Source organism: Suricata suricatta, chromosome 11 (genome assembly GCF_006229205.1).
Source record: "Suricata suricatta isolate VVHF042 chromosome 11, meerkat_22Aug2017_6uvM2_HiC, whole genome shotgun sequence".
Lineage (NCBI taxonomy): Eukaryota > Metazoa > Chordata > Mammalia > Carnivora > Herpestidae > Suricata > Suricata suricatta.
Genome location: NC_043710.1, coordinates 74,511,539 through 74,538,959, shown reverse-complemented (window position 1 = coordinate 74,538,959; position 27,421 = coordinate 74,511,539). Strand labels below are relative to the sequence as shown.

At 39.5% G+C, this 27,421-nt stretch overlaps 1 protein-coding gene across 5 annotated transcripts in view; it reads left to right on the top strand.

Moving 5' to 3' along the window:
- Window positions 1-21,083, top strand: part of MTMR2 (myotubularin related protein 2) — a 114,178-nt gene extending 93,095 nt beyond the window's left edge. For 4 of the 5 annotated variants that reach the window (XM_029957204.1, XM_029957207.1, XM_029957206.1 and 1 more), the window contains 6 exons: window positions 4,650-4,835; window positions 7,736-7,942; window positions 13,779-13,871; window positions 17,157-17,270; window positions 18,873-19,049; window positions 19,721-21,083. In XM_029957204.1, coding sequence (XP_029813064.1) covers window positions 4,650-4,835; window positions 7,736-7,942; window positions 13,779-13,871; window positions 17,157-17,270; window positions 18,873-19,049; window positions 19,721-19,882 — 939 coding nt within the window. In that variant the 3' untranslated portion in view covers window positions 19,883-21,083. The remainder of the gene's footprint in view (window positions 1-4,649; window positions 4,836-7,735; window positions 7,943-13,778; window positions 13,872-17,156; window positions 17,271-18,872; window positions 19,050-19,720) is intronic. The other variant, XM_029957205.1, reaches the window with a different exon arrangement.
- Window positions 21,084-27,421: the final 6,338 nt, after the last annotated feature.

Below are 27,421 nucleotides of genomic sequence, written 5' to 3'. Positions count from 1 at the left end.
GAATGCTGATTCAGTTTACTAACCTAATGTCTCCCCACCCCTGCCAGTTTTACTGAGACCTAATTGATACAGAACATTGCATAAGTACACATTAGAATGATTTGCTATGTTGTATATATTATGAAATGACCACCCCACAGTAAGTTTAATTAATATCTATCATCTCATATAATTACAAATTTCTTTTTCCTTGTGATGAGAACTTGTGGAGTCTATTTTCTTAGCTACTTTAAAATATATATTTGATGTGTCTTTTAAGTCTCTCTTAATCTACAATCTTCCCCTTGCCCGTCTCTTTTTTTCTTGACATTTTATCTGTAGTTTCCTGTAGCCCAGATTTGGGTATTGCATTATAGTATGGTTCGACTTTTTTTCTGTCCTTTGAATTTCTTTCACATGAACTTGAGGTTTATTCAGATCCAGGTTCAACACCTTTGGGAAGGCTATAGGGGAGGCACATCAGTTGTGGCTGATTCTCCTTTTGGGGGTGTTAGTAGCTGTTTATGCTGAGTGCCTAGATCCATTACTCACTGGGGTTGCAAAATGGTGGTATTTTAGTTTTATGATTTCTTTTTTAGCTATTAGTTGAACTTTCTCTATAAAGAAAATTTTCTTTTGTCTTTATTTGGGTTAACCAGGAATTTCGTTTATGTAAGAAAGCCAGGACAAATACTTGGTTCTTTCTTATTAACCAGTTTTCCCAGTAATAAACTTGCTATCATCCCATGAAGGTGACTGATTTTTTAAAGTATCATGAATGTATTTATTTAAACACATTCAACATTTTCTAATCCATCACAGATAATATTTTTTTGAAGTTAAAATTTCTCATTTCCCATCTTTGGTCAGAGGGACACTTTTCAAGTTATCTCCTGAGTTCTTTGGACGTAACCCCAGTAATCTCCACTATCTGGGGTGAGCCGACAAACCAGACTCACCGGGAAGTCGTGTACATCACCGGCCCCAGACTTGGAACAACTATTTCTCCAGGAGGTTCTCGTTTCTGTTAGTACTAAATGGTACTGCAAACCATGGTGTGGGGTGCTGAGGACATTTGCTACTGGGTGTGTCCTGTTTTACAGTGACCAGAGTTAGGGAATATTTATATAATTTTAAATATAAAGCACCTCCTAAGTTCACACTGGTGCTTTCAATTTAAATTCAGTGCCAGACAGTGTTTGCATAGCTTCTTCTCAATTACCTGCGTGTCTCTTTTCTTCCGCACTGGGAATCCCTCAAAGACACGGGGCGAGACGTACGCGCCGTAACCACTTGTTTGCTGTCTCCTCCCAGTCTCAGAATGTCAGTACGAATCCCACCATCACCAGTACTTGCCAGAAAGTTTATTTTTTCTCATTTGCTCTCTCTCTTCTCCCTACTTTAGAAATGAATTATATTCCTTTACATTGTTAGCGCATATGGTCATGACACTCTCCCTTTTGAACACCTACTTCCCCTTTTACCTCTGACTTCGACAAGCAGCTCTAAGTTTTGTGCTCATGACCAGTTCGTATGTGGATGTCTTTCTAGACATTATTATTATTACTATTACTGTTGTTTTTATTAATTATTATTGTCTGAAGTTCTCTAAATATTTCAGCAGGGGCTCATGGGAACAATATTCTGCGTATTTTCATGCTAATCGGAGCTTGTGTCCTTTACGTTTGCAAGTCAGTTTCGCTGGACATAAAACCCTTGGTTCACACGTGATTTTCTTGAGTTTCTTAAATATGTTGCTTATTTTCTTTTGGCATAAAGGTTCAAAGGCTAATGATAAACCCAGTTTCTTTACCTTCTAAGTCACTCTTTTTACTCGACATTCAAAGGACTTTTTTTCCTTCGAAGTGCCGTTATTGCCAGACTGTGTCTTCATGTTGTGTGTTCCAGGTCTATATTCTCGCATACATGTGTGCTGAAACCTGTATTGAAACATGTGTTTCAATCTATAATTTCCAATTAAGAAATTTTGCTTGCAATTTTTAAAAAATCTTCTTTCTTAGTATTCCATTTCATTGTTTTGACTTTTTTTCTTCAGGACTTTCGTGCTGGCTCTCCTTTGCCTTTCCTTATCATTTGTCACTTTCTCTTGAGTCTTTCTTATGTCCTTCTAATTTCATTTTGGTTGTAAATATTTTCCTTTTCTCCATTTCCATATCTGCTGGGTTTGTTTGTTCTCGTGTTTCTTCTTTAGTCTTCCTGATGTTTTACCCCTATTTCTAATTTGTTCCCAAGTTCTTTCACTCCATTTTTGAGTTTTTTTAATAAATTTCATTTAACTTTTTATATAGTTTATTTTTTCATTTTTGAGTTTTCTAATTCCACCTTATTTTGTTTTTCATGCCTGGTGTTAATTTTTAATGGCTTTAGCTTGCTTGAGAGGAGAAGATTTCAGTTTTGTGGGGGCATTTTTGACGCATATGTTATGAATGCTGTTCATTCTCTTTTTAGGATAGCATCTCTGGAGCTTGACCTTGATCCTTTTCTAGTGCTTATTCTTTAGTGAAATTACTTTTCCTGAACTATCAGGATGGTTGTTCACTTAGAGGGCAAGGCTCAAGTTAGGTGTACTCAGAGGTGAGAAGAGCTCAATTCACTGAGCTGCTGCTTTTATTGTTTGCGTGTAGCATTAAGAAATACGAAGTCTTATTTTCTGAGATTTGCTGGCTCTGTCCTGTCTCCCCTAGCCGGGCACCTTCCCCCCATCCTTTTATGGGAAACTTCTCTTCCTTTGTCTTGTTTTTTCTGGGGCTTCTCTTCCTTTGTCTCTGTCCTGCTCACCTGTGTACTTAGCAGCAGTGATCCCTGGCTGGTCCGTTAGAGGAGTGCATAGGCGTTACACTGCTTTGGCCTCTACTGATCTACTGTAGATCGGTTAGACTCCTTGGCTGTTAGAATGGACAGGACCCTTCCTGGCTTACACTTCTGAGATTCAACTGTTGGGCTTTCCTTTAGTTCCAGAAGACAAAGCACCCAAACCAGAAGCAGAACAAACACTATAAAGTGTAAGGTTCTTTTGTGGTTCTCCTTTTCTCCAGTTCATCTTACATTTATTACTTCCTCTGCTGCTTCCCACACATTCACTGACCGCGTTTGGCTCTTATAGCTCTTGGTGGTTTTGGAGTTTCACCGAATGTGCTGTACCCATTTCTGTTTTAAACGATTTGTGCTTTTTTTGGTTTTACTACCTAGTTGCTCTGTTTTTTTTTTAAATGTCGATTTTATAGAAATATAATGCACATGGCATAAGATGCACTTTTTTTTAAGTTTGTATTCCAGTGTTTTTAGTATATTCACAAAGTTCTACATCTATTTGATTCCAGAGCATTTTCATTCTGTTTGTTTTTGTGACTGGTTCTGTGTAGTTTTCACTACCATCTTTCCGGAAGTTGTTGTAACCAATTTGAATTGACAGTCTCTCGTACCCCTGACCTGTTCTGCTCCCATGCTCCAGGAATAATCCTTGTTAACACGATCCCCACCAAAACTGTTAATTGTGCACTTGTGCCAGTCTTGAATCCAAACTATGTCCCAGACTCTCTAGTGTCAGAAAGGAAGCTTGACCGTCTGTTTGTTTTGTAATTTGTTGTTGGTTATGAGTTGGTGACTTTTGTTGTTTTCAATGGTGTTAGTCATATGATCACTTCATTTTGTATAACTACGGTGGCCATTATTTTTCTCATTGTTTTCCCATTAGTTCTCTAAGAATCTTGATTTTTATCCATGACAGATAGGAGATAGGAGAATATTGTATTTAAAAAATAGAGAAAGATTCAATTCAAAAGAATTAAATTCTTTCCTGCCACAGCTTATTTTTAACACCAAATATTTTTTAGTCTTATCTGTAGATGGAGATTTAAGTATTTGAGGGTAGAGAGAGTAATTTATTATGGTATTCTGTGCTTTTATACTTGTTCCATCTTTTTCTTTAAAAGTAATTAGGTGGCCAAAATAGAAGCAAGTCATTATGATTGCAAAGCACTTTACAGATTTTAAGATTAAAATGAGGTGAAGAGGAAAGGAGGTGAAGATGCATGGACCAGTAAGAAACTAGATAGATGTGGTCCCTGCACTTGGAGCTGGTGATTTCGGTCTGATGTAATACATTATATTTGAGTAGAACTTGAAATATAGGTAGGAAAAATTTAGTGCTTTAAAATGCTTAAGTATTGGAGCCTGGGTGGCTCAGTTGGTTAAGCGTCTGACTCTTGATTTCAGCTCAGGTCGTGATATCACGGTTTGTGACATCAAGCCCCACGCCTGTCTCCATGCTGAGCATCAAGCCTACTTAGGATTAGCTCTCTCGCTCTCTCTTTCTCTCTCTCTCACTCTCTGCCCTCCCCTGCTTGCATGCTCCTTCTCTCAAAAATAAAAATTAAAATGATGATCTTCATATATGTAATCACATTGATTTTTATAACAGCCATATCAGGAAGTCATGGTAAGAGCGTCTATTTGTGTTTTATAAAAAACATGTAGCAACGAGTAGCTGTGTTAAGATGTCCTGAGCCATTGAAATTTTCTCATGGAGTTTTCTATTCCTTGATAACATGTGTCTTTTTCTCACTGTTGTATATTCGACAGCACTTTTTGATATGTGTTTACATACAATGGGTGTACATTGAATTCCTGTGGTGTGTGCTTTTTTCCAGGCAAAGGGTGGAGGTTATGAAAGTGAAGATGCCTATCAAAATGCAGAACTAGTTTTTCTTGATATCCACAATATTCACGTTATGAGAGAATCATTACGAAAACTTAAGGAGATTGTGTACCCTAACATTGAGGAGACTCACTGGTTGTCTAACTTGGAATCCACTCACTGGCTGGAACATATTAAGGTTAGGTATACATTATTATTTCCTTATATTATTTATAGAATATCCAGCAAGGACTTTCCCTCTCCTTTTGTCTATTTGGCACCTTTCGTACAATTGAAATTAAGATGAAAGTCTCTTTCTACACACTGGAAAATTGCTAACTGCTTTGATGATTAGAATTACTTCTAAGGTGGATTGGTTAAGTGAATTAGTTTTCTATACTATTCGTCCGGTTCTGTGATAGTCTGTTCTTCCTCTCTCTTTCCACCCTGCCCCGCTCTGAATTTTACTCGTCCTTCAGATCCCAGTTCAGATTCCATTTCTTCCATGAAGTCTTCCCAGATCACATCCATTACCATTTTCTGTGCACTTTTCACTTTACATTTCCATTTAATCAGGTACGACCTTGCTCTTTATTTCAGGACTTTCTGTCAGCCAGTGTTTATTCCTAATTCACGGAAGCTTGGACTGGATAACTTACTAATTTTGGGGGGACCCCTCAGGGCCTAGGGCAGCGCTATTTGTGTAAATAACGGGCACCCGTAGTGACTGTTGTGTGACTGGTGAAGTGAGACCCGCTGTGGTCAGGGAAGGCAGGTGAAGTTGTTGGATGAAGGATGTGGAGGCTAACCGATTCGGCGACTGCCACGTGAGCACTAGCGTGCCTGGCACGTGACTCTCATGTTTGGGGCCCCACAGGTTATCGCAGTTAACGCTGCTGCGCGCTCTCACACGGTCTGAATCTCAGTGGAATGGCACACCAAAATGTAGACTTCTGGACCACATACGTGTTAATATGAAGTAAAGGGAAAGGTTTTTCATGTGAAGGTACAGACTTTTACACATACTAGAATCTCTAAAATTCAGACAAAATTGAAGGCCAAATTGACCTCATGAGAATGAGAGACTGTTTTTATTATTTCTCTCTTTCTAGAAGTTTAGAAGCTTGAATGTAGCCAAGTGTAAATACTCCTCAGAGAGCATGTTCCTGTGGCCCATCTGTTACCGTGTATGACGGACAAATAGAAAACAGTAAGGCATGATTTGGAACTAACACAGATTGCATCGTGGGCTTCTGTAAATTCCGTTTCACTAGCACATATAACGCATTAGCACACACAGCGTTCTCTGGAAAAGCCTGCTGTGACAGAAACCAGTTTCCTTTGAGGTCTGAGCGGTGTGGCTGTGCCTGCCCCGGCTTCTCCTCCCGCAGCGCTTGCACCAGCTCAGCTCACCCGCTCACCTTCAGATCTCTGCTCAGATGCCGCCTTCCCAGAAAGGACTTTCCCAACCCCAGCACACAAAATACAAGTGCCACCAGCCCTGCCTGGACCCTATGTGGGGCCTTCACTTACTGCCCTCTGACACAGTGTGTGTTTGCTTCTCTATTTGCATGTGGCTGGTCTCACATGAGTAGAATGTAAACATCATTAAACCAGCCCGTTGTCTGTTGGTTCGCTGCTCTGTCTCCAGCACGTAGAGCAGTCCCTGCCATATGGTAAGGGGCTTCTGAAAGGCTTGTTTTATAAATGAATGAATGCATGCATGAATGAATGAATGAAGATGACCGCTTTTGATAACTCCTTCGTCAATCTTAACTTCCTGGCTGTTCTAATCCTTTGTGTCAGTAATCCATAAGTCTTGATTATACATTTGAATTACAAGTGGAAGATATTTAAAGTAGTGAGCTAGGATTAGTGGAGAATGGGCCCAGATACTTTAAAATAGTGCTCACACGGGGCGCCTGGGTGGCTCAGTTGGTTAAGCGTCCGGCTTTGGCTCAGGTCATGATCTGACGGTTCCTGGGTTCGAGCCCTGCATCAGGCTCTGTGCTGACAGCTAGCTCAGAGCCTGGAGCCTGTTTCACATTCTGTGTCTCCCTCTTTCTCTGATCCTCCCCTGCTCACACTGTCTCTCTCCATCTCTCAAAAATAAATAAAAAGCATAAAAAAATTTTAAATAGTGCTCACAGATTACACTGATGCATAGCCAAGGTTGACTGACATTGCTTAAGGGTACCCCATTTCCAGAAATGCTTATAGTTACAGACAAAACGAGGTCATCCTGAGATTTTCCAAGCCTAGTCCATCTCCTTTCTTTCATTCTGAGCCATATTTGTGGACTCGTACTCTTCTCTAAAGTATGTATGGTCTAGCAGAGAAGAATGGGGGTGTATTATTCATTTTAAAGAACATTATATTGTTGTCTTTCTTTTTGGTTTTATCTAATTCTGTCTAGTTTTTCAACTTCAGAAAAGGTAATTCTTTTGCAGTGTCTGCATACTTTTAAAAATAACTGAAATTGTTTTAAATGCCAGTTAAATTGACAGACATATATTGATCTGCTGAGCAGTTTTCATTCATGCTGATACAGAATCATAGCTTACTCTAAAGCTTTATACTACGCTTGCTGTAAGCGCTGTGACGTACATAAAACTGGTTAAGTCAATGCTCTAGAAGCTATAGAATGCATTAGGAGAGATCTAATTTTATTGCTTTCATCATTATTCTAATTTGGTTAAGTAAGCATTGTCTAAGTAAGGCATAGGACTTCATTTGGCCGAATTATTTTTATTTAAATAGATGATGTTGGAATACTTGAAGATTTTTAGAAACAGACCTCTTACAATTTAATCCTTCTTTTCTCTCACTCATACTGTTGATTTGTATAGAACCCAGATGTACCCTTCATTTGGCTCTTCCATTGTGCAGATTAATAGCCTGCATTTATGACATTGTTCTAAAGGCAAAATATTATAGATCACCTGCCACTTATAAGACTTCTTGTTAGGAGGGGACTCCTGTTTTTTTCTCCACATATTATTGAGACGGTCATCCATAATAAAACTGTCTTAGTTAATTTTGAAGAAGGAAGTACTTAATGTGTTTTTAAAAATATCATGAAAACAATCTGTTTCGCAGCTTATTCTTGCCGGGGCTCTCAGGATCGCCGACAAGGTAGAGTCGGGAAAGACGTCTGTGGTTGTGCACTGCAGCGATGGCTGGGACCGCACGGCGCAGCTCACGTCCCTCGCCATGCTCATGCTGGACGGCTACTATCGGAGCATCCGAGGGTTTGAGGTCCTTGTGGAAAAAGAATGGCTAAGCTTTGGACATCGATTTCAGCTCGTGAGTAAAGAACCCTGACTTGATGTGTCTATCACATGTACTTAGCACACGGCTTGTGAAAACAATGCCTTTTACTCATTAGATACTCATCTAAAACTTACTCCTTTATACTAAAGGGATAAACTTCTAAAGGGAACTTCTTGTTAGTTTTGGAAAGCGTTGGGATGTCCTCTCATGGCTGTGTACTCTATGGTCTGGCTCGGTCCCTTCTGTGATCACTAACCTCGGGAAACGTTAGACACCATGCCTTGATTTCCACAAGGTGTCTTCTACCACCAAATGCAGCTCAGTTTAGCATGAATGGTTACGGAATTACAAGGCACTTCTAATCAGTCGTTCCTGTAGATGTAAAAGAAACCAAGAATCGCTTAATTATTATTCTTTAAAAAATTTTTTTAATGTTTACTTTTGAGAGAGAGACAGAGACAGAGTGCGAGCAGGGGAGGGGCAGAGAGAGAGGGAGACACAAATTCTGAAGCAGGCTTCAGGCTCTGAGCTGTCAGCACAGAGCCCAATGCGTGGCTCAAACTCTGGAACAGCAACATCATGACCTGAGCTGAAGTCGGACACTTAACCGACTGAGCCACCCAGGCGCCCCTAATTATTATTCTTAATTTAAGAATACTTCAAAGTAGCAGTGCTCACACAGGAACAAGGTCTTAAAAAAAATCAGGCTGGGACCAAAAGAAATAATCAGAAAAAAAATTTAACTCACAGTTGGGAATAAAACAAATTTTTGATTATCCTTCTTTAAGTACTAACACTCTAATGACCATATGTATAGAAAGTGTTGTAGTTAGTATTATGGAAATGACAAATTTTTGTGCCCTCTGTATGCCTCCAAATTTATTCTGATTATTTTGTTTGTTTCAAATCTGAGTTGGCAGGACCTCAGAGACCAGGCGTTCTTTGTTGAATGTCTTCTGGGATGTCCCCATGAAATGGTTGTTTAGTTTCTTCATTAACACCTCCAGAAATCAGCAGCCAGTCTCTTCCTCAGGCTCTCTGGTCTCATTCCAGAAAGTCTACCTACTAGAAAGTTCTTCCTCGTAGTGAGCTAAAATTTCCTTCCCATTCTCTTGCATTCCCCTTTGAAGATAGGAACAGATATGACTGCTCATTCAAATCAGATAGCCCTTCAAATATCTGGAAGTAGCTCTCTGCCCACTTCATGCATAGACTTCAGTTCTTTTGGCTAAACATTGGTGTTTTTTTTTTTCAATCTTTTCCCATCTTAATCTAACCCTCTTCACCTAAGTTGTCCTCCGGACTTTGACCATGCCTTTCTTCAAGTGTGGTGCCCAGAACTAATCACAGTTCCTGAAGTAGAGGAATGGGGTTATTATGTCCCTTTCAAAGGATACTAAGCTTTCACATTTGCTTTTTTGTCACATTATACTTTGGGTTTGACTGATGTACCTGTTAGTTAAATAAACATTCGAGTGGTTTTTAGCTGTGCTTCTGCTAAAGGCTAAATTTGCAATCAGAGAACTTGGGACCAGTAACCTGATAGGCCTTGGTTCTCATATATTTCTCCGCTGTGTTAGTTATAATCATAGAACTTAGAGAGTGAGCAGTAGGAATATTCCCCCCCACCCAGGAAAAAGGAGAAACAAGGTGAGCAAAAGTCTAGGTGGGATTGAGCTTGGCAGGAGCAGAGTTGAAAGGGGAGGGTGGAGTTAGAGAATGCTGGAGGAGAGAGTTAGCTCGTCAGAGGTGTTGAAGCGACCGAGAGCGTAGTTCCTGGCAGCATTGTCTAGATTAGATGAAAAACTTTCTGAAAGATGTTTGCCCAGATGCTGTCTCTAACATTATTAACCTTTACTCTCTGTGGTTACCAGGGTGTATCTGCAGTGTGACCCCTGCACAATGCACAGTGCAGGGGTTAGGGGTGCAGTCAAAAATCCACATATAACTGTTGATTCCTCCCCAAAACTGAACTCCTTATGGCCGGCCTATGGTTGACTGGAAGGGAGCCTGATAACGTAATCGGTTAACACATACTTTGTGTGTTATATGTATTATATACTGTATTCTTAAAGTAAGCTAGAGAAAAGAACCCGTTATTAAGAAAATTGTAAGGAAGAGAACATACATTTACAGTACTATGTAAAAAATCCACATGTGAAGTGAACCTGTGCTGTCCAGCCCGTGTTGTTCAAGATTCACTTGTAACTTGAAAGAAACAAGACATTTCATGGTAGTCTGCTCTTTTGAACTTCAACCGTTAAATAAAATTGGGCATCTGGGGTATCTCTTCAGATGGCTCACCTTTTTCAGTTCTAACGTACTTATCATGAGAAAAACCATTTAAAAAACTCCTCTTAATTCAAAGAATGAAGTTTTAGTCAGCCAAACCTGCCTATGTTCATATAAATGTGACCAAAATAGTAAACATTGCAGACTGCTGGAATTTTCTGTAGATTCCTAAATTGCTGACTCTGGAGACCTACACCATTTTTCGCTTGCAGTTTTTCTGAAAGCAGAATTTGGTCCCTAAGCTGGTAAAGAGGATACGCTCCCCAGGCTAATGTAGGGTGACGCTTCTCAACCCTTCCCACGTCAGCACCCCTTTCCGTTCTTAAGTTATAGATGACTCCAGAGAACTTTGTAAATATGGCTTATAGCTACCAATTAGATATTAAATTAGAATTATTAAATATTAAAAATTAAAAAATTTTTAATGTTTAAATATTAAGGAAATGATAAATTGTCTGCTTGGGTTGCTGTAACATAATACCAAAAACTGGATGGGTTGTAAATTTTAACAGAAATTTATTTCTCAGTCTTGAAAGCTAGAAATCCAAGATCAGAGTGCCAGCATCGTTTGGTTCCGTGAACCTATTCTAGGTTGTAGATTGTCAGCCTGTCACGGTGTCCCACATGGTAACGAGAGCTAGGAAGCTCTGTGGAGTATTTTTTTTTAAGTTTTTTTTTTTAATTGATTTTGAGAGAGTGTGTGTGTGTGCGTGCATGCACACACACAGGCAGGGAAGGGGCAGAGAGGCGGGGGGGGGGGGACAGAATATCTAGATTGGGCCCTGCACTGATGACAGAGAGCCCAATGCAGGGCTTGAACTCATGAACTGTGAGATCATGACCTGAGTCAAAGGCAGACACTTACCCATATTTAAAGTTTACTTATTTTGAGTGAGAGAGAGAGAGAGAAGGAAGGAGGGAGGGAGAGAGAGAATCCCAAGCAGGCTCTGCACTGACAGCACAGAGCTCAACATGGGCTTGATCCCACAGACCAACTGTGAGATCATGACTGGATCCACGATCAAGACAGACGTTCAGCCGACTGAGCCACCCAGGCATTCTTGGGGGCTTTTGATGAGAGCACTAATCCTGCTTACTGGGGTTCTACCCTCATGACTAGGAGCTCACAGACAATGATTCCTACCATCAGATTGGGCATTATGACTTCAGCCTGAATTCTGGGGGGACACAAACATCAAACCATGATACTACTATATGTTATCCTAGATAATTTTATTTATTAACAATTTTATTTTCACTTTCTATACCCAGTGTGGGGCTCAACTCAACCCTGAGATCAAGATACAAACTCCATGGACTGAGCCAGCCAGGTGCTCCCAACCTAAATAACACTTCAAAGAAAACTAACTCTATTTTCTGAAGCAACAACAAAAAAAGTTTAATTCAAAGAGTGGCATTGTTTTACAACTTTTTGCAAATTTCCTTCACGTCTGGCTTATTAGAAGGTGGCTGAATTTCACAACTACTTCAGCATTCAGTTTCTTGCAATGTTGCTGTTGCTTGAGGCCAGTTAGGAAAAATCTGACTTCTGAGGAAACCACACACAGATATGCAGGTTGAGAATCACAGAGTGTCTGAATAGATTTTTTTAGGGAATTGTGGATATCCTTTTTTTTTTTTTTTTAATGTTCGTTCATTTTGAATGGGAGCACATGCACACACAAAAGCAGCATAGTTGGCAGAGAGAGAGGGAGAGAAAGAATCCCAAGCAGGCTTTGCACTGTCAGTGCGGAGCCCGATGTGGGGCTCGACCCTAGGACCTGAGATCATGCCCTGAGCCGAAATCGCGAGTCAGGAGCTCACCCGACAGAGCCGCCCAGGCGCTCCTGGATATTCTTTAACACTGTGCCAAAATTTAACAAGTGCTAATTTCTTCTGTGATTCTTGTAATGTGGAGTCCAAAACTCAATGAGTTTTTCATTGTTTGTTCCATTAAATTCCATTGGTCTGTCTTGTACTTTTCCCCATGTATGATTCTGTAACGTCATATATTGGTTACTTGGAAAGTACTGGCCCACTGACCTGTACAGCTCTTCCAGTGGTACTGAATTGCATTACATAATATCGTAATATTGCGTTTGTTAATGTAACCAATGATATTATCAGAAAAGTTTACATATTATTAAACTTATTATGGCAGGTGATTTTCCACAGATCTAATTTGTGGAAATTAGATTTCCACAGAGCTTGAATTTTATCATTGTTTTTCTTGAAAGACACATTCACTTTGTACATTTAAAAAAATGTCTGCAGGGGCTCCTGGGTGATTCGGTTGAGCGTCCGACTTCAGCTCAGGTCATGATCTCACGGCTCGTGGGTTCAAGCCCCACGTCGGGCTCTGTGCTGACCGCTAGCTCAGAGCCTGGAGCCTGTTTCAGATTCTGTATCTCCCTCTCTCTCTGACCCTCCCCTGCTCGCACTCGCTTTGTCTCTCAAAAATAAATAAAATGTAAGAAAAAAAATTTTTTAATGTCTGCAGGATATTCAAGTCTTACTAACCATAGTTCACGTGTTAGTTGCTCTTTCAAGTCAAAATGACGTTCCATGAAAAAGTAGTTTGTACCCTCAACTTCAGTTTGCACTAGATCATGTGTATTTTCCACTTTGTTACACAAGATGTTAAAAAAAAAACTGACCTTAAGGGGAAAGATTTAATAAGCTTAACTTTCACTGCTTCATCAAGGAAATTGGCCTTTTCCCCTTTTACTGAACTGCGAGCGTGTGGCAAGGCAGAAGATAACACTACTAGTGCCGCTGGACTCCAGCGCCTTGCTTGATTTCCCCTTAGGTCCCCAAAGTTTTATGCTTCATTGCTTTTGCACCATTAGTGCAAATGTCAGTGTACTGAAAAAGGCAAATAATGTCTTAGTATGAAAATAGTTTTGACCTCACAGAGTCCCCCCTGGCCCCCAGAAATCTAGGGACCATACTTTTAGAATCCCTGCTTTGGAGTATGGAGGGTCTGTTTCAGTCATCTGGGGCAAAGGTCGTTAGAAGAGAAAAAACCTGGCAAAGCAGGTGAGTACGTGCTTGGAGGGTAGATGTCAAGCATTTGTTAAAGGTTTCCCAAGTTTGTGCTAACATGGCCCTTCTTGATAAGGACAGATGAGAGCTAAGACCCTCAGGTCCCCTTCACATCCTGGCCAGAGGTGTCAAGGGAGAAGGTTGATTCCTGAGGCTTTTGTACAAGTAACTGTTAATATTTAGGGAATATTAAATCTCTGGGACAAAACAGCAGGTTCTGAGAGCTGACTGCTGCTGTCTTCCATTACTAACCTTTTATATTTGGGTTTGAAACAATGTTGTAATTCCTGTTACAAGCATCTCTTGTCTGAAAATAATATGGCTGTTTGTACATCAAAATGGTAAGAGAGACTTTTACCTGGTAAAATTATGAGTGATTTCTATTTTCCTTGCTGTGACTCTTCCAAAAAGATCTTTGAACATTAAAAAATATTGAGCAAATATTACTTTTATTGGAAAATAAAATAATTTCCATGAAAAAAAAAGGCCCACAAAGCTCATACAGTATTTCATTTTGCTCTTTCTGCTTCAGAGACTTGGCCATGGAGATAAGAACCACGCAGATGCAGACCGATCGCCTGTTTTTCTTCAGTTTATTGACTGTGTCTGGCAAATGACAAGACAGGTAATTTATTTAGGAAAGTCATTCTAACATCTTTCTTTTAAGCCGCTCAGAATTGGGAGATTTGGTCAATGCTGCTGCTGCATTTCATGTAAAATGGAAATTCTTGTAAGATTTCTCGGTAAGTTAAAGGATAGTATTTGGAGATAGCAAGAACACTTGACAGTTTGATCCATTAGCACTTCAGCCAGAGGAATTAATAATAACCCAAGAGGTTTCCTTCCTCGTTTTACACAAGTCGTTACATTAGATCATGGCAATATATTTACCCAGAAGCTCATCTATACATTGCTAAGAAAGCTAGAGGTAAAGAAGTGAATAGGCTAGATACAGTGAAAGAAAATCATATTTTAAGTAATTTTAATGGAAAAATATGTTTAGATGAGAATTATGGCTCAATGGGTATGTAATAGATTCAGTTCTTTTTGTTCTTAGGTAGGGAGAAATTGTTTTTTAGATCTTCAGCTTTCAAACTGATATGAAATATTAATGGTAATGGATTTAGTCTTTTGGAAAGATACCAAAGGAGATTGAAAAACACCTGGTTTATTATGGGATCACTTCACTAATGAGGCAAAGAGTTGGTGTCTGAAAACGATTTAACTCTACTCAAGAGAAATCATCTCAGATCTTGGCTACTGTTCACTGATATGTCAGTTAACTACTTACCGGAGGGATATTGGACCTGAGGCCACCAGAAGTCTGGTTTGGTTTCAGTTAGACTGCCGCAGGGACGTGAAATAGGGCAGTTACCGGCTCTGCTGTGCTGTAGGATTCTGTTTTAGTTTCAAGAAAAGACTATTATTTCATTTAAAGAAAATCGTTGTCCCCAGGTGAAATACACCAATTATGTATGGAATGCTGTGTTTTTCTGCCCCTGCCCTGCCACCGGAAGCGTTTCACTTTGGGTGGATTATTTTGAAAACCGCTGGGTTAAATGAAGCATTGTAGTAGATACGAGTACAGTACGATGCGGTTGGTATTTTAACATATTTACTGCAAACATGTGTAACAGTTCAAGTTTTGTTCTATAAAAGACCCTTGGTGTGTCTGGGGAGGGGAGATGCTACGTTGTTAATCATGTTTACTACTTCTTGGAGTAGCTGTACAAATTCGTACCAGTCCTTTTTTGGGTGTCTGACCCAAAACAGTAAGACCGTTACCATATTTGATTTTTAAATAATGTTTGAGTATGGGCAAAAATTAAATAGGCCGTATCAAAGGCTCAAAAAGCTGTGTGAAACCATGGCACCAGTGATGGCTGAGGTGCATACCTTGGGGGGACAACATGTGTGAATATATCAGTTCTGGTGTCGGGGGGAAAATCACATTTACCCATTGTTTGCAAAGAAAAGTACATGATAAATGTCTTGCTTCCTTAGTGACATGTGAACTTATTTTATGCTGTAGATTTCAAAGCAGCTTAACTCTAATTCTGAGCTTCAGTTACTACATAGAAAACCAGTTTAATCTTCGGTTTCTCTGATAGAACTGAAAATATATGATAGTGAGGAATCTCCATTTTAGACATTGGGTTATACTTTTTTGTACAATATTTGTGAAGGTAGAACATGTTAGACATGTTTATGGGCAATCATCAGTTTTATAAATAATTGAACCTTGGGCAGAGACTTAGCACATTTGTCAAAATGATACCAATTATGTTGTGATGAGCCAGATTCTCCCCTCCTCCCACCCCCACCCCCTTAGTCCTGGATCAGGACCCAGTTGATGAGGGGCCCTGCTGATTAAAAAAAAAATTATTTTTAACGTTTATTTAATATTGAGAGACAGAGAGCATGAGCTGGGGAGGGGCAGAGAGAGGGGGAGACATAGAATCTGAAGCAGGCTCCAGGTTCTGAGCAGTCAGCACAGAGCCCGATGTGGGGCTTGAACTCATAAACCACGAGATCATGACTTGAGCCAAAGTCAAACGCTTGCTCAGCTGAGCTACCCAGGTGCTCCTGGGCCCTGCAAATTTTAAACCCCTTAGGAGAGCGAGAAATATTCCTCCTCTGCTAATAGCAGCTCATGCCCTCCACTTTTGTTGTGAGGAGATGCCTGCTGTTGAAGCTCTCTTCTTGTAACTGAGCAGGTAGTGTTACGGAAGGATGAACAACTAATCACAGGCTTAGCTCCTTTGGATTGCTGTTTAACAAGTCAGGGTGCATTCAGAGTTGGTGAATAAGAGTGTGTCACCCAGTCCGGGAGATGGGATTTATTTTGTAAAGGAGTGAACAGGATTTGACTAAGTTTCTTATAGGTAATTGGCTTTTGGTTGGCATGTGTTCGATCACCCGCTTCAGCTTCACAGTCACAAAAAGTATTACTCAAGGCAGGGTAGTTAACCCTTCATTGCTGGAAAATTTGCCATATGACCCTGCCTAGGAATCTAGGGAACATCAAGGTAAAGGTGGTTCCACCCCTGTCCCTCTTGCTTGTGGTTCAGGCTATTTTCTTGTTTACTGGATAGGGATCATTCTAACAAAAACTTGGAACCAAGATGTATTCCTCAAATCTGCAATCCAAGTATTCACAGAATTTCTTTTTCACCGTCCTATAATTGGTACAATTTTCATGGAGACTTTCAAATAATTTTGAAGTATCAGGTGGATAAGGGTGGATTATACTAATTCCTTTACCTTCCTGGAATCTGTCATCCATCCTTAAGAAGTTCCCCCCAAATTGTGATGTTTATGTAGTATGAAGATACCCACTCAAGCTCTTGTCCTAGGTTAAAGGAAAAGTGAATTTTCTTCTCGTTAGAAAGAGATTGGATTACAGGACACTGGCTTGACTGGTTGCCTTTAATGACCTGCACATCTGCCTTGGGTCTTTATATTTGTGCATTGCTGACATTTGCTGGAGACACTGATATTTTTCTGTGTTATTCCTGAAACCAAAACTATGTTGCTGAAAATTTAAAGAAAATCTTATTACATTGTTTATGGTCAGTTTTGGCAAAGAAAGGCTAGAGTTGCGCGCACTGCTGAAGTCAGAATTCATCATTCCGCAAGTTTAGGAGTAACAGACACAGGACACACAGAGGCACCAAGATTCAAACTCTCGCTGCACAAGAACAGGAGAGTCGGGGTGAAATCTCAGAAAAGTGGTAAAGTGATTTTTTTAATAGATAAAGCAGATAATCCCATAATGGCTTAGAAATATCTAGTGCTGAATATTGTTTAATTTTAGGAAGTATTACGAAGTATCCACCTGGATGTGGGGATGAATATGCTTGAAAAAAATGTGCTAATCATTTTTTTGTTTATGATATTCAATTTGCAGTTTCCTACAGCATTTGAGTTCAATGAATATTTTCTCATCACCATTTTGGACCATCTATATAGCTGTTTATTTGGAACCTTCCTCTGTAACAGTGAGCAGCAGAGAGGAAAAGAGGTAAAAATATGAGCCAGGATCCTCCTCTCTTTACTCCCAGTGCGCGTGATGTTTCCTAGACTTGGGTGCTTTCTTGGATAGATTTCAACTTAACAGTTCTTTCGGATGATTTCTGTGGCCATATTTTCTTTCCCATGTTGTAAGGTGATTACCTCTTTTCCGTATATCTGAACCTGATCTGTTTCAAGTATCTCTGTTAACAAAACAGGTGTAGAAAAATGCTGTTAGCAAAAAATGTACACATGAATGGACAGCTCAGATCCCCGTACACCTCTGCATACACATGAGCCATTTCGGGGTGGTTGTTTTTTTTAATTGTAAAAATAATACTGTAAAACTTCCAAACACTGAAGAGATACTATATAGAAAGTTGTTTCCCCGCTTCACCAGAGATAATCCCTTTTAAGTGATTGGTATTATTTAGAAGAAGCTGTGTGAGGATTAAATTTCAAGTTATACTTCTGACTTCCTCAAAGCACATCTGTCCTGTGTATGAAATTCCAAATCATCTTGGTTGGTGTCTCCTTCTGCATCCCTTCGTTCTAAAAATGTGGTTGTAAACTAGTTAGTTCATGCTGTTCCATAAAGCATCGTGGCAGAGTGCTTGGTGTGGAGCTGGGCCGCCTGGGTTGAGATCTTGGATCTCCCCCTTACTGGGTAACCCTGTTAATTTCTGCTTCGGTAAATTAGGGAAAATACTATTATGAGAGTTAACTAAAGTACAAAACACTACAGTAACTGCCATGTGGTAGACTGAAAGCTCCTTGAAGACGGATATTACAATTTTTACTACACCGTATCTTCAGTGTCCAGAATGCCATCCGTATTCCCAGGCATGGGGACCCCTGAAGAACTTCCTGAATGTTAGATAATTAAAAGTACCTAGGTTCCAGAGATACTTCTCGTCTCTTGAGAGCCTTGAATAGAATTTAACTATATCTTGATTTTTAAAAAAGAAACTTTTAATGGAGATAAATTTGCAGACCATAAAGCTAAAAGTGCATAATTTAAGTACTTTTCAGTATGTCTACAGAGTCATGTAACTATTCAGCATCACTGACTTGAGAACACTGACAAGGAACCTTGTACCCATTTCTCATTACTCCCCAGTCTTCTCTCCCAGTCCCTGGCACACCCCAATCTCTGGACCTGCCTCTTCTAGATACAACATGTAAATGGACTCATCCTTCAAAAGGAGGCTTTTGTGTCTGGCATTTCACTTAGGGTGTTTACAAGGTTCGATGTGTAGTGTGTAGCAATACTTTCATTCCTTGTCATGGCTACATAGGATTCCATTAGATAAATATGTCACATTTTATCCATTTATCAGTTGATGGACTTTGGCCTGTTTCTTCCCGTTGGCTATTACAGTGAATACTGTGGATTGGGACATCTGCGTCCAGGGTTTGGTGTGCATCTGTTTCTGTTCTCTAGGTATATACCTAAGAGGGGAACTACTGGTATGGAACTTGTTTAACTTTTTGATGAATTGCAGGGTTTTCCAGTACTCTCTGGTTTTCATGTTAAGCAGGGCAAGTGTCCATGTTCTCTCCCTCTAGGCAGATTTTAATAATTAAAAGTCCCTATATTTCCCTCTTACAGAATCTTCCTAAAAGGACTGTGGCACTGTGGTCTTACATAAATAGCCAGCTGGAAGACTTCACTAATCCTCTCTACGGGAGCTATTCCAACCACGTCCTGTACCCCGCAGCCAGCCTGCGCCACCTAGAGCTCTGGGCGGGCTATTACGTCAGGTGGAACCCGCGGATGAAGCCGCAGGTACCTGCTCTGATACGGGCCGTGGGGGGTTTCATCCATTTGACTCTATCAGGTTTGTCACCTTTAAAGCACATAGAAAATTAGGTATATTTAAAACCTGCCTCTTTTCTTGTTATAATTGTGTAATAGAAAAAGCACTACACAGAGGCATGGGGGTGGGTAATCAATATACTTGATTCGTACCCTGATTTTACTCATAAGGTCTTGGAGGAAACACTTGTTTTTTCTTCCCTTCTCTGTAAAATGAGAGTGAGGGACTGAATAACTTCTACAGGTCACTTTAATAGGTTTAGGGAAATGGCTTTAGGAAAAAAGCCTAACACAATCTGGTCCATTTTGAAGTAGGTTATGGGATATATACTACTCAGAACTCCTTAAAAGACTAAAAATCTGCAGCTAAGTGATAGGAGATCTCGAGTTTTGGCCTTCAGATTTTCTTGTTACTTATTTGTTGTATTTGGGTAAGTAAGGACCGGTTCCAGGGTCTTCTGCAGAAAATCCTGGGGGCTCTGGGGAAGAGTGGAGTTGCCAGTGTCCAGCTGATTCTCACCCACACAGCTGAGAACGTACACACCGCAGCGTCAGGGAAGGACCTGGGTACCAGAATGTTTGCACTCCAGTTTGCTTCCGACGGCCTGGCTGACTGATTTGACGGTGTTTTGCTCTTGTAGGAGCCTATTCACAACAGATATAAAGAACTTCTCGCTAAACGAGCAGAGCTCCAGAAGAAAGTAGAGGAACTACAGAGAGAGATTTCCAACCGATCAACCTCATCCTCCGAGAGGGCCAGTTCCCCTGCACAGTGCGTCACGCCCGTCCAAACGGTTGTGTGAAAGGACCGTTCCGGGGGGCCGTCGTTGCCATGAACTCTGGGTCCCAGTGGCAGCTTTAGGAGCATAAAGTCTTCTGAAGTTAGAACCCACCTATGAGAGAAAGTCAGTTGCTCTATTTATTGTAAATCTCTCCAGGATGGGTTTGGAACTGTAGCAGTGCAGGTGGCCTAAGTGAAATGACCCCATATGTAATCACGTGATTATGACTCTAATCTTCTAAGTCACTCAAAGAATATTAAGATGCTTCCATACCAGATCCACGGTGGGAACAAGTTTCTGATTTTAAAATCAAAGTACAAATCACTCCAGAAATATACCTCTTGACGGAAGAGAACTCACTGGGCGGAGGGAAGGAGCATCAGTTTTCACACCAAACCAACACTGAAATTCCAGGTCATTATATATATTCAGCCTCGATGTCCTGAATGATCGAAATCATTGGATACTCCTTTCCCCATCCTGGGTTTCTCTTTTTTGTAGTAGAGCGATTTACTTTGATCACCTTTTTGCACCCACATGCTTCACATATGATATGGCAGAGTCCTGGGGACATTATGACGTAGTACTAGTTGAAAATTATTGCTGTTGTTATTTACGTACTTATTTGTGGTAAGTCGCTGCTCCAAAATGATGCCTGAGAGAGGTGCGTGGGGTTGGGCGCAGGATGGAGAGGAGGAAGTAGGAGGTGTCCAGGATTTGAGAATCATAGGCCCTTCAGGTTAGTTTCCATTTGCCCAATTACTAGAACAATAATGGGACATATTTTACAAGTTCATTATCACTTTATTTCATTTACATTTTTGTGTGTGTGTCTGAATATATAAGTTAATTGGTAAGTTGTGAGGCAATATTTTAAAAGTTTACTAGGATCAACTTATTTTTTCCCCCTGACATCTGTATAAATAGCTTATGGGTGAGAAGTACTATGCTCAAATTTTACATGAAATATTTTACTACTACTTTGCAAATTCTGTAATTCCACTGAAAGGTCTACCAAAGAACTTACTGCATGTAAAAATGTATTACAATCTCAATGCCAGTAAAGGAAATACTGCTTCACTGTTCACCTGCCAGTAACAGTTCAGCACTGGTGTAACTGGTATAAACATCTGACTCCCTGATCGCCTAAGAGCCATATGTTATGTACTGTAACAAAGGAGCTTCTTCTTGGGTCTTTCATTAAAAGAAAATTTCAACTGACTTTTAAACTTTGTCCTTCTACTGTTTGCCTTAAGTTTCTTTTGCAGAAATGTTATTTGGATCGTTTTCGAAGAAAGGGGTATCTTTGCACCTGTTCCAAATTGAGATGTTCAGTTTGAACCCATTTTGCTTCTAACACCCAAATCAAACAGTATTCAAAAATGCAGTGTTTTTTCACTTGTTAATTCACCATAATCGGAAGCTTAGCCCCTGTTCTTGGGTCTTGCAGTGAGGAGCTAGAATTTCTCTCAGTACATCCAATATTAGCCAAATCAGTACCTGCCTATCAGAGCTAAGTTTTCTATTTCAGATAAGTTATAGACCCACTCTTTCCCTGTCCATTCTACCAATTTCTTTTTTAGGCCTTTGTCATCTTGGTCTGATACCACATAAAAGAATACAGATGCCTGAAGAGATCAGGAATTTAAAACTTGCAGTCTACTGGGGCGCCTGGATGACTCAGACGGCTAAGCGTCTGACTTCGGCTCAGGTCATGATCTCACAGTTCGTGGGTTCAAGCCCCACATCAGGCTGTGTGTGGATAGCTAGCTCAGAGCCTGGAGCCTGTCTTCAGATTCTGTATCTCCCCCTCTCTCTCTGATCCTCCCCTGCTTGCGCTCATTAAAAACAATAAAATAAATGAAACTTGCAGTCTCAGTACCCTCACATCCATATTAAATTCCATTCAAAGGCCAGGGCAGTCTGAATGCAAATCACTTACCATGTTTAAACCTTCCCAGGGCTTCCTTTCACCTTCTGCAGGAGCCTCCAAAGTGGTGGAGCACATTCTAGGTAATTCATTAGTGGTGATGTCAGCATCATGACGCGATGAGACATTCCTCTTTCCCTCGCCTCACAAGTAACTGGACATCCACAACCCAATATAGGTACCTCTGCACATGACACCTGGACATCCATCTATGCACATTAAGTCCAGGGAGGCTCTGGAACCAGGGGAGTGCAGTGGCAGTGAGTGGCCACCTCTTTAGAGAGGCGGTAGAAAAGCTGCCTGGGCTGCAGCTGGAGGGTTCTCTTGCTCTTCAGGAACACCCACATTTCTTAAGAGAGACCTCTCTGAATGAGTAGAGGGGAATTAAAAAGGCAAAGATTGCTGAAGGGACGTGTTTTCTCCCATATGTCGTGGGATCGGCTAGAGGTCCATCCTCTGGGAATCCCCCAGTCCGGGACTGCCCTAGCAGGCTGTGGACACACCTGACTCCCCAAGTGCTAAGCACACACCTCTCCCACTCTGCTTCCAGTCTGTTTTTAAATACCATCTTTTTAATGCACACTTCCAACATAGGCAGTCACTTCCAGTAAGAAAACCCCAACACGTGTGCTGTAGCACCACCTTCTGGAAAACAAAAGAAAGGCTTCTAACTATCAACCTGTTTTACTATTAAAATCAAAGGAAACAAAGCCTTACCTAAGTAAGAAAGGTGCTGCTATTTTAAATGTGGCAATACAGGCACATTTCATCAAACACTATGAAAAATCATGGAAATACAGTATCACAAGAAGACATTGACAATTCCCCAGCAGGTGCACCCAAAGACATGGAATACTGCAATCTCACTGAAAAAGAATCCAAAATATCAGCCAACAAGAAAATTCAGAAAGGCAATTATTCACTGAGCTTAGGAATAAAATAAATGAACATAAGGAGTACTTACCAAAGAGACAAATTGTATAAAACCAAAAAGGCAAAATGAGATGAAGAATGCATTAGACTAGCACTGGAAATGGAGCAGGATCAGACGGAAGAGAGAATACACAAGCCAGAAGACAGGTTAGGAATGATTCAGGTGGAAGAGGAGAGAATGAAGATATTTAAAATGTGAAACATACCAATAATAACTATCAGACTCCATTAGAAAAGCCATCATAAGATTAAAGGATAGACCAGAAAGAGAAGAGAGGAGGAGACAGAGAGTTTATAGAAGGAAATAATGGTTGAGAATTTCCTAAACTGGGGAAGGGATTGAATATACAAGAATACAAAGCTAACTGACCTCCAAGGCAGATTATATAGAAACTGTCAAAAGTTAATGATAAAAAAACAGGGGGAGAAATTTAACAAATGAAGGAACCCAAACCATTAGGCTATCAGATTTCTCAGCACAAATTCTACAGGCCAGGAGAGAATGGAATGACATTCAAACAATTTAAAGATAAAAACTGCCAGGCACGAACACTCTAAGTGGCAGAGTTCTCCTTCAGATATGAAAACGAAAGAAAGGATTTCCCAAAATAGTAAAATGTGAGAATTCACCACCACTAACACTGGCTGAAATGCTGGAAGTAGCTCTTCAAGCTGAAAGGATGAAAAGGGCATCAACAGACAGAAATAACTCTATTTTAGACTATAAAACTATAAAAATTTTTTAAGTATTAAAATAACAATAGCTATTAACATTTAACAATTCACAGCATACTAGATAATTTATGAAATCAAAAGTATAAAAGGGGAGGAATAAAAAGATGAAATTAAATGAATATAAATTTTTATCAGCATAAAAGGACTATTTTATGAATGAGATGTTTGCATAAACCTCCTAGTAATCACAAAGCAAAAATCTAGAACAGAGCCCCAAAATAAAGAGCCTGAGCAAATAACCAAGGAGAAACACCAGCTTACAAAGGTAGACAGTAAAAAAAGGAAAAAGACACAATGGAGAGAAAATAATTATAAGGCAAAAGATAAAATGGCAGTAGCAAGTCCTTACATATCAATAATCACCCTACATGGATTGAATTCACCCAGCAAGAGGCACAGAGTGGCCAGATGGGTAAAGAAGACCCAACTCTATGCTCACTACAGTACACTCATTTCAGCTCTAAACATATAGAGAGGCTCAAAGTGAAAGGATGGAAGATGGCATTCAAAGCAAGTGGATACCAAAGGAAAGTAGGTATTGCCTTACACAAGACAGACTTCAAGCTAAAAATGGTAAAACTGACAAAGGTCATTACATAATGATAAGGAGGTCCATGTATCACAAAAAATTAACAATCTTAAATATATATGATCCCAACACCTGACCACCAAAACATATTAAGCAAATACAAGTCTTAAGGGAGAAAGAGACAATAAAATAAGACTAGGGGACCTTCAACACTGCACTAGCACCAAAGTAAAGATCATCCAGAGAGAAAATCAACAAGGAAGATGTGCAATGCAGTGGCCAAGTGGTCTAAGGCTCTGGGTCAAGAAAATCAACAAGGCAAACACTGGAACTGAACCATACTTTAGAGCAAACCAACTTTTTAGACATACACAACATTTCACCAAACAACAGAATATATATTGTTCTCAAGTGCACATGAGCATTTTCCAGGACAGATTATAGGACACAAATCTTAGCAATTTATATTGAAATCATACCAACTATCTTTTCTGACCACAAAGGTATGAAACTGGAAATCAGCAAGAAAGAAATGACAAGATCTATAAATATGTGGAACCTAAACAATACACTTCTAAGCAAAGCCAAACAAGAAAAGGTAAAGAAGGAAAGTTTATAGTAATAAACACAGATGTTAAGAAATTAGATCTCAAACAATCTAACTTTATACCTCAAGAAACTCAACAAAGAACCAACAAGAAGGAAGGAAATAATAGGGGTGCCTGCGTGGCTCAGGTGGTTAAACATCATACTCTCCATTTTAAGTTCAGATCATGATCTCATGATTCATGGGTTCAGACTCTGTGTCCAGCTATGCAGTGGCAGTGTGGAGCCTTTGATTCTCTCTCCCTCTCTTTGGTCTGTCTGTCTCTCTCTAAATAAATAAATAAATAAATAAATAAATAAATAAATAATTTTTAAAAAAGGAAGAAATGAATAAGATCAGAACAGAAATAAATGAGACCAGAAAAACAATGGAAAAGGATCAACTAAACAAAGAGCTGGTTCTTTGAAAAGATAAAATTGACAGATTAAGAAAAAGAAGACTCAAAATTAGAAATAAAAGGAGACATTAAAAGTTATACCACAGAAATACAAAGGATCTTAAAAAACTAATAGGAATAATTATATGCCAAAAAATTACATGACCTAGAAGAAATGGACACATTTCCAGAAACACACAACCTACCAAGGCTAAATCAGGAAGAGGAAACCTGAACAGAGTTTAGTTTAGTTTACCACTGAGTAGAGACTGAATCAGGAATCAAAAACCTACCAACACAGAAAACTCCAGGACTAGATGCGTTCACTGGAGATTTCTAACCAAATATTTAAAGAAAACGTAACATCAATACTCCTCAAACTCTCAAAGAGGAGTGAACACTTCCAAACTCATTCTACAAAGCCAGCATTACACTGATACCAAAAACAGGAAAGGAAACCACAAGAAAACTATATATACACCAGTATCCCTGATAAATACAGATGCAAAAATTCGAAAGAAAATATTAGCAAACTGAAGTCAATAACAAATTAAAAGGATTATACATCATGAACAGGTGGGATTTATCCCTGAGATGCAAGGATGGTTTAACATATATGTATCAATAAGTGTGATACTCCTCAATAAAATGAAAGATAAAAACCACATAATTATTTTAATAGACACCAAAAAAAAAAAAAAAAGAATACAACAGCCATTCATGATAAAAAAAAAAAACCTTTAACAGATTGGGTATAGGAGGAACACACCTCATCATAATAAAAGCCATACACAACATAGCCCGAGCTAATGTTACACTCACTGGAGAAAAACTAAAGTCTTTCTTCTAAGACTGGGAACAAGACTAGGATGTCCATTCTTACTTCTATTCAAAACACTACTAGAATTACTAGCTACACAAAGGAACAAAAGGTATCCAGGTTGGAAAAGAAGTAGTAAAATGGTCTCAATTTCCTGGTGAAATGCTTTTATATGTAGAAAAATCCAAGTGAAACAAGACTGTTGTAACTAACCAACAATTTCAGGAGAGCTGCAGGATATAAGATCAGTTGTATTCCTTTACACTAATGAAACATCTGAAAATAAACTAGCTCACCATTTGACAATAGCATAAAACACTATAAAATACTAAGGAATTTAAACAAGTGAAAGATCTGTACAATGAAAACTTTGACTTTGCTGAAAAGAAATCAAAGACAAATGGAAAGATATCCTGTTCATGAATTGAAGAATGTTGTTACAATGTGCATACTACCCAAAGCCATCTACAGATTCAACACAATACCCATCAAGACATCAAAGGCAGTCCTCACAGAAATAGAACAATCCAAAAATATTTGTAGAATCACTGACAACCCCAAATACCCAAAGTAATCCCAAGGAAAAGACCACCACCAGAGGTGTCCCTGAACAATAGGGCACCTTAGGGGTATGGGGGAGTCTCCCTCATACAGTTTAAAATCCTAATATGACTTTTGACTCCGCCAATACTTTACTACTAACTTATTGTTGACTAGAAGCCCTACCAATAACAAAGAGTTGAGAAACACATATTTTGTATGTGTACTATATAGTGTATTCTTAAAGTAAGCCAGAGAGAAAAAAAATGTTAAGAACATTGTAAGGGAAATACATTTAAAATACTGTAAAAAATTTCATGTGTTAAGTAGACCCACACAGTTCAAACTCATGTTGTTCAAGGGTCAACTGTATACAGCAAAGCCAGAGTAATAAAACAGTATGGTACTGGCACAAAAATAGACACATACCAACAGAACAGAGGCCAGAACTAGGCCCTGGCACATACAGTCACCTGATACTCGACAAGGGAGCCAAGAACGCCTGATGGGGAAAGGACGGTCTCTTTAACAAGCAGTGCTGGGAACACTGGAGAAATACATGCAGAGGACAATGAAATTGCTCCCTACCTCACATCACTCACAAAATTAACTCAAAATGTATCAACCACTTAAACATAACACCAGATACCATAAGATTCCTAGCAGACACAGGAGGAAACTCCTTGATGTTGGTCTTGTCAATAATTTTTCAACATGATGCCAAAAGCACAAACAAAAGGAAAAATTAACAAATGGGATTACATCAAACTCAGAGGCTTATGCACAAGCAATAAAGACAACCTATAGAATGGGAAAAATAATTGCACACCATTTATCAGATAAAGAGTTAAATTATCCAAAATATATAAAGACTTCATACAATTAAATAACCAAAAAAAGTGAACAATCTGATTAAAAGTTAGGCAGGAAAAACTAAATAGACATTTTTTTTCCAAAGAGGATATCAAAATGGCCAACTGGCACATGAAGATGCTCAACATTGCTGATCAGGGAAATGCAAGGCAAAAGCACAAGTTCTCACCTCACGCCTCTTAGGCTAACATTAAGAAGAGACAACAGGTGCTAGCAA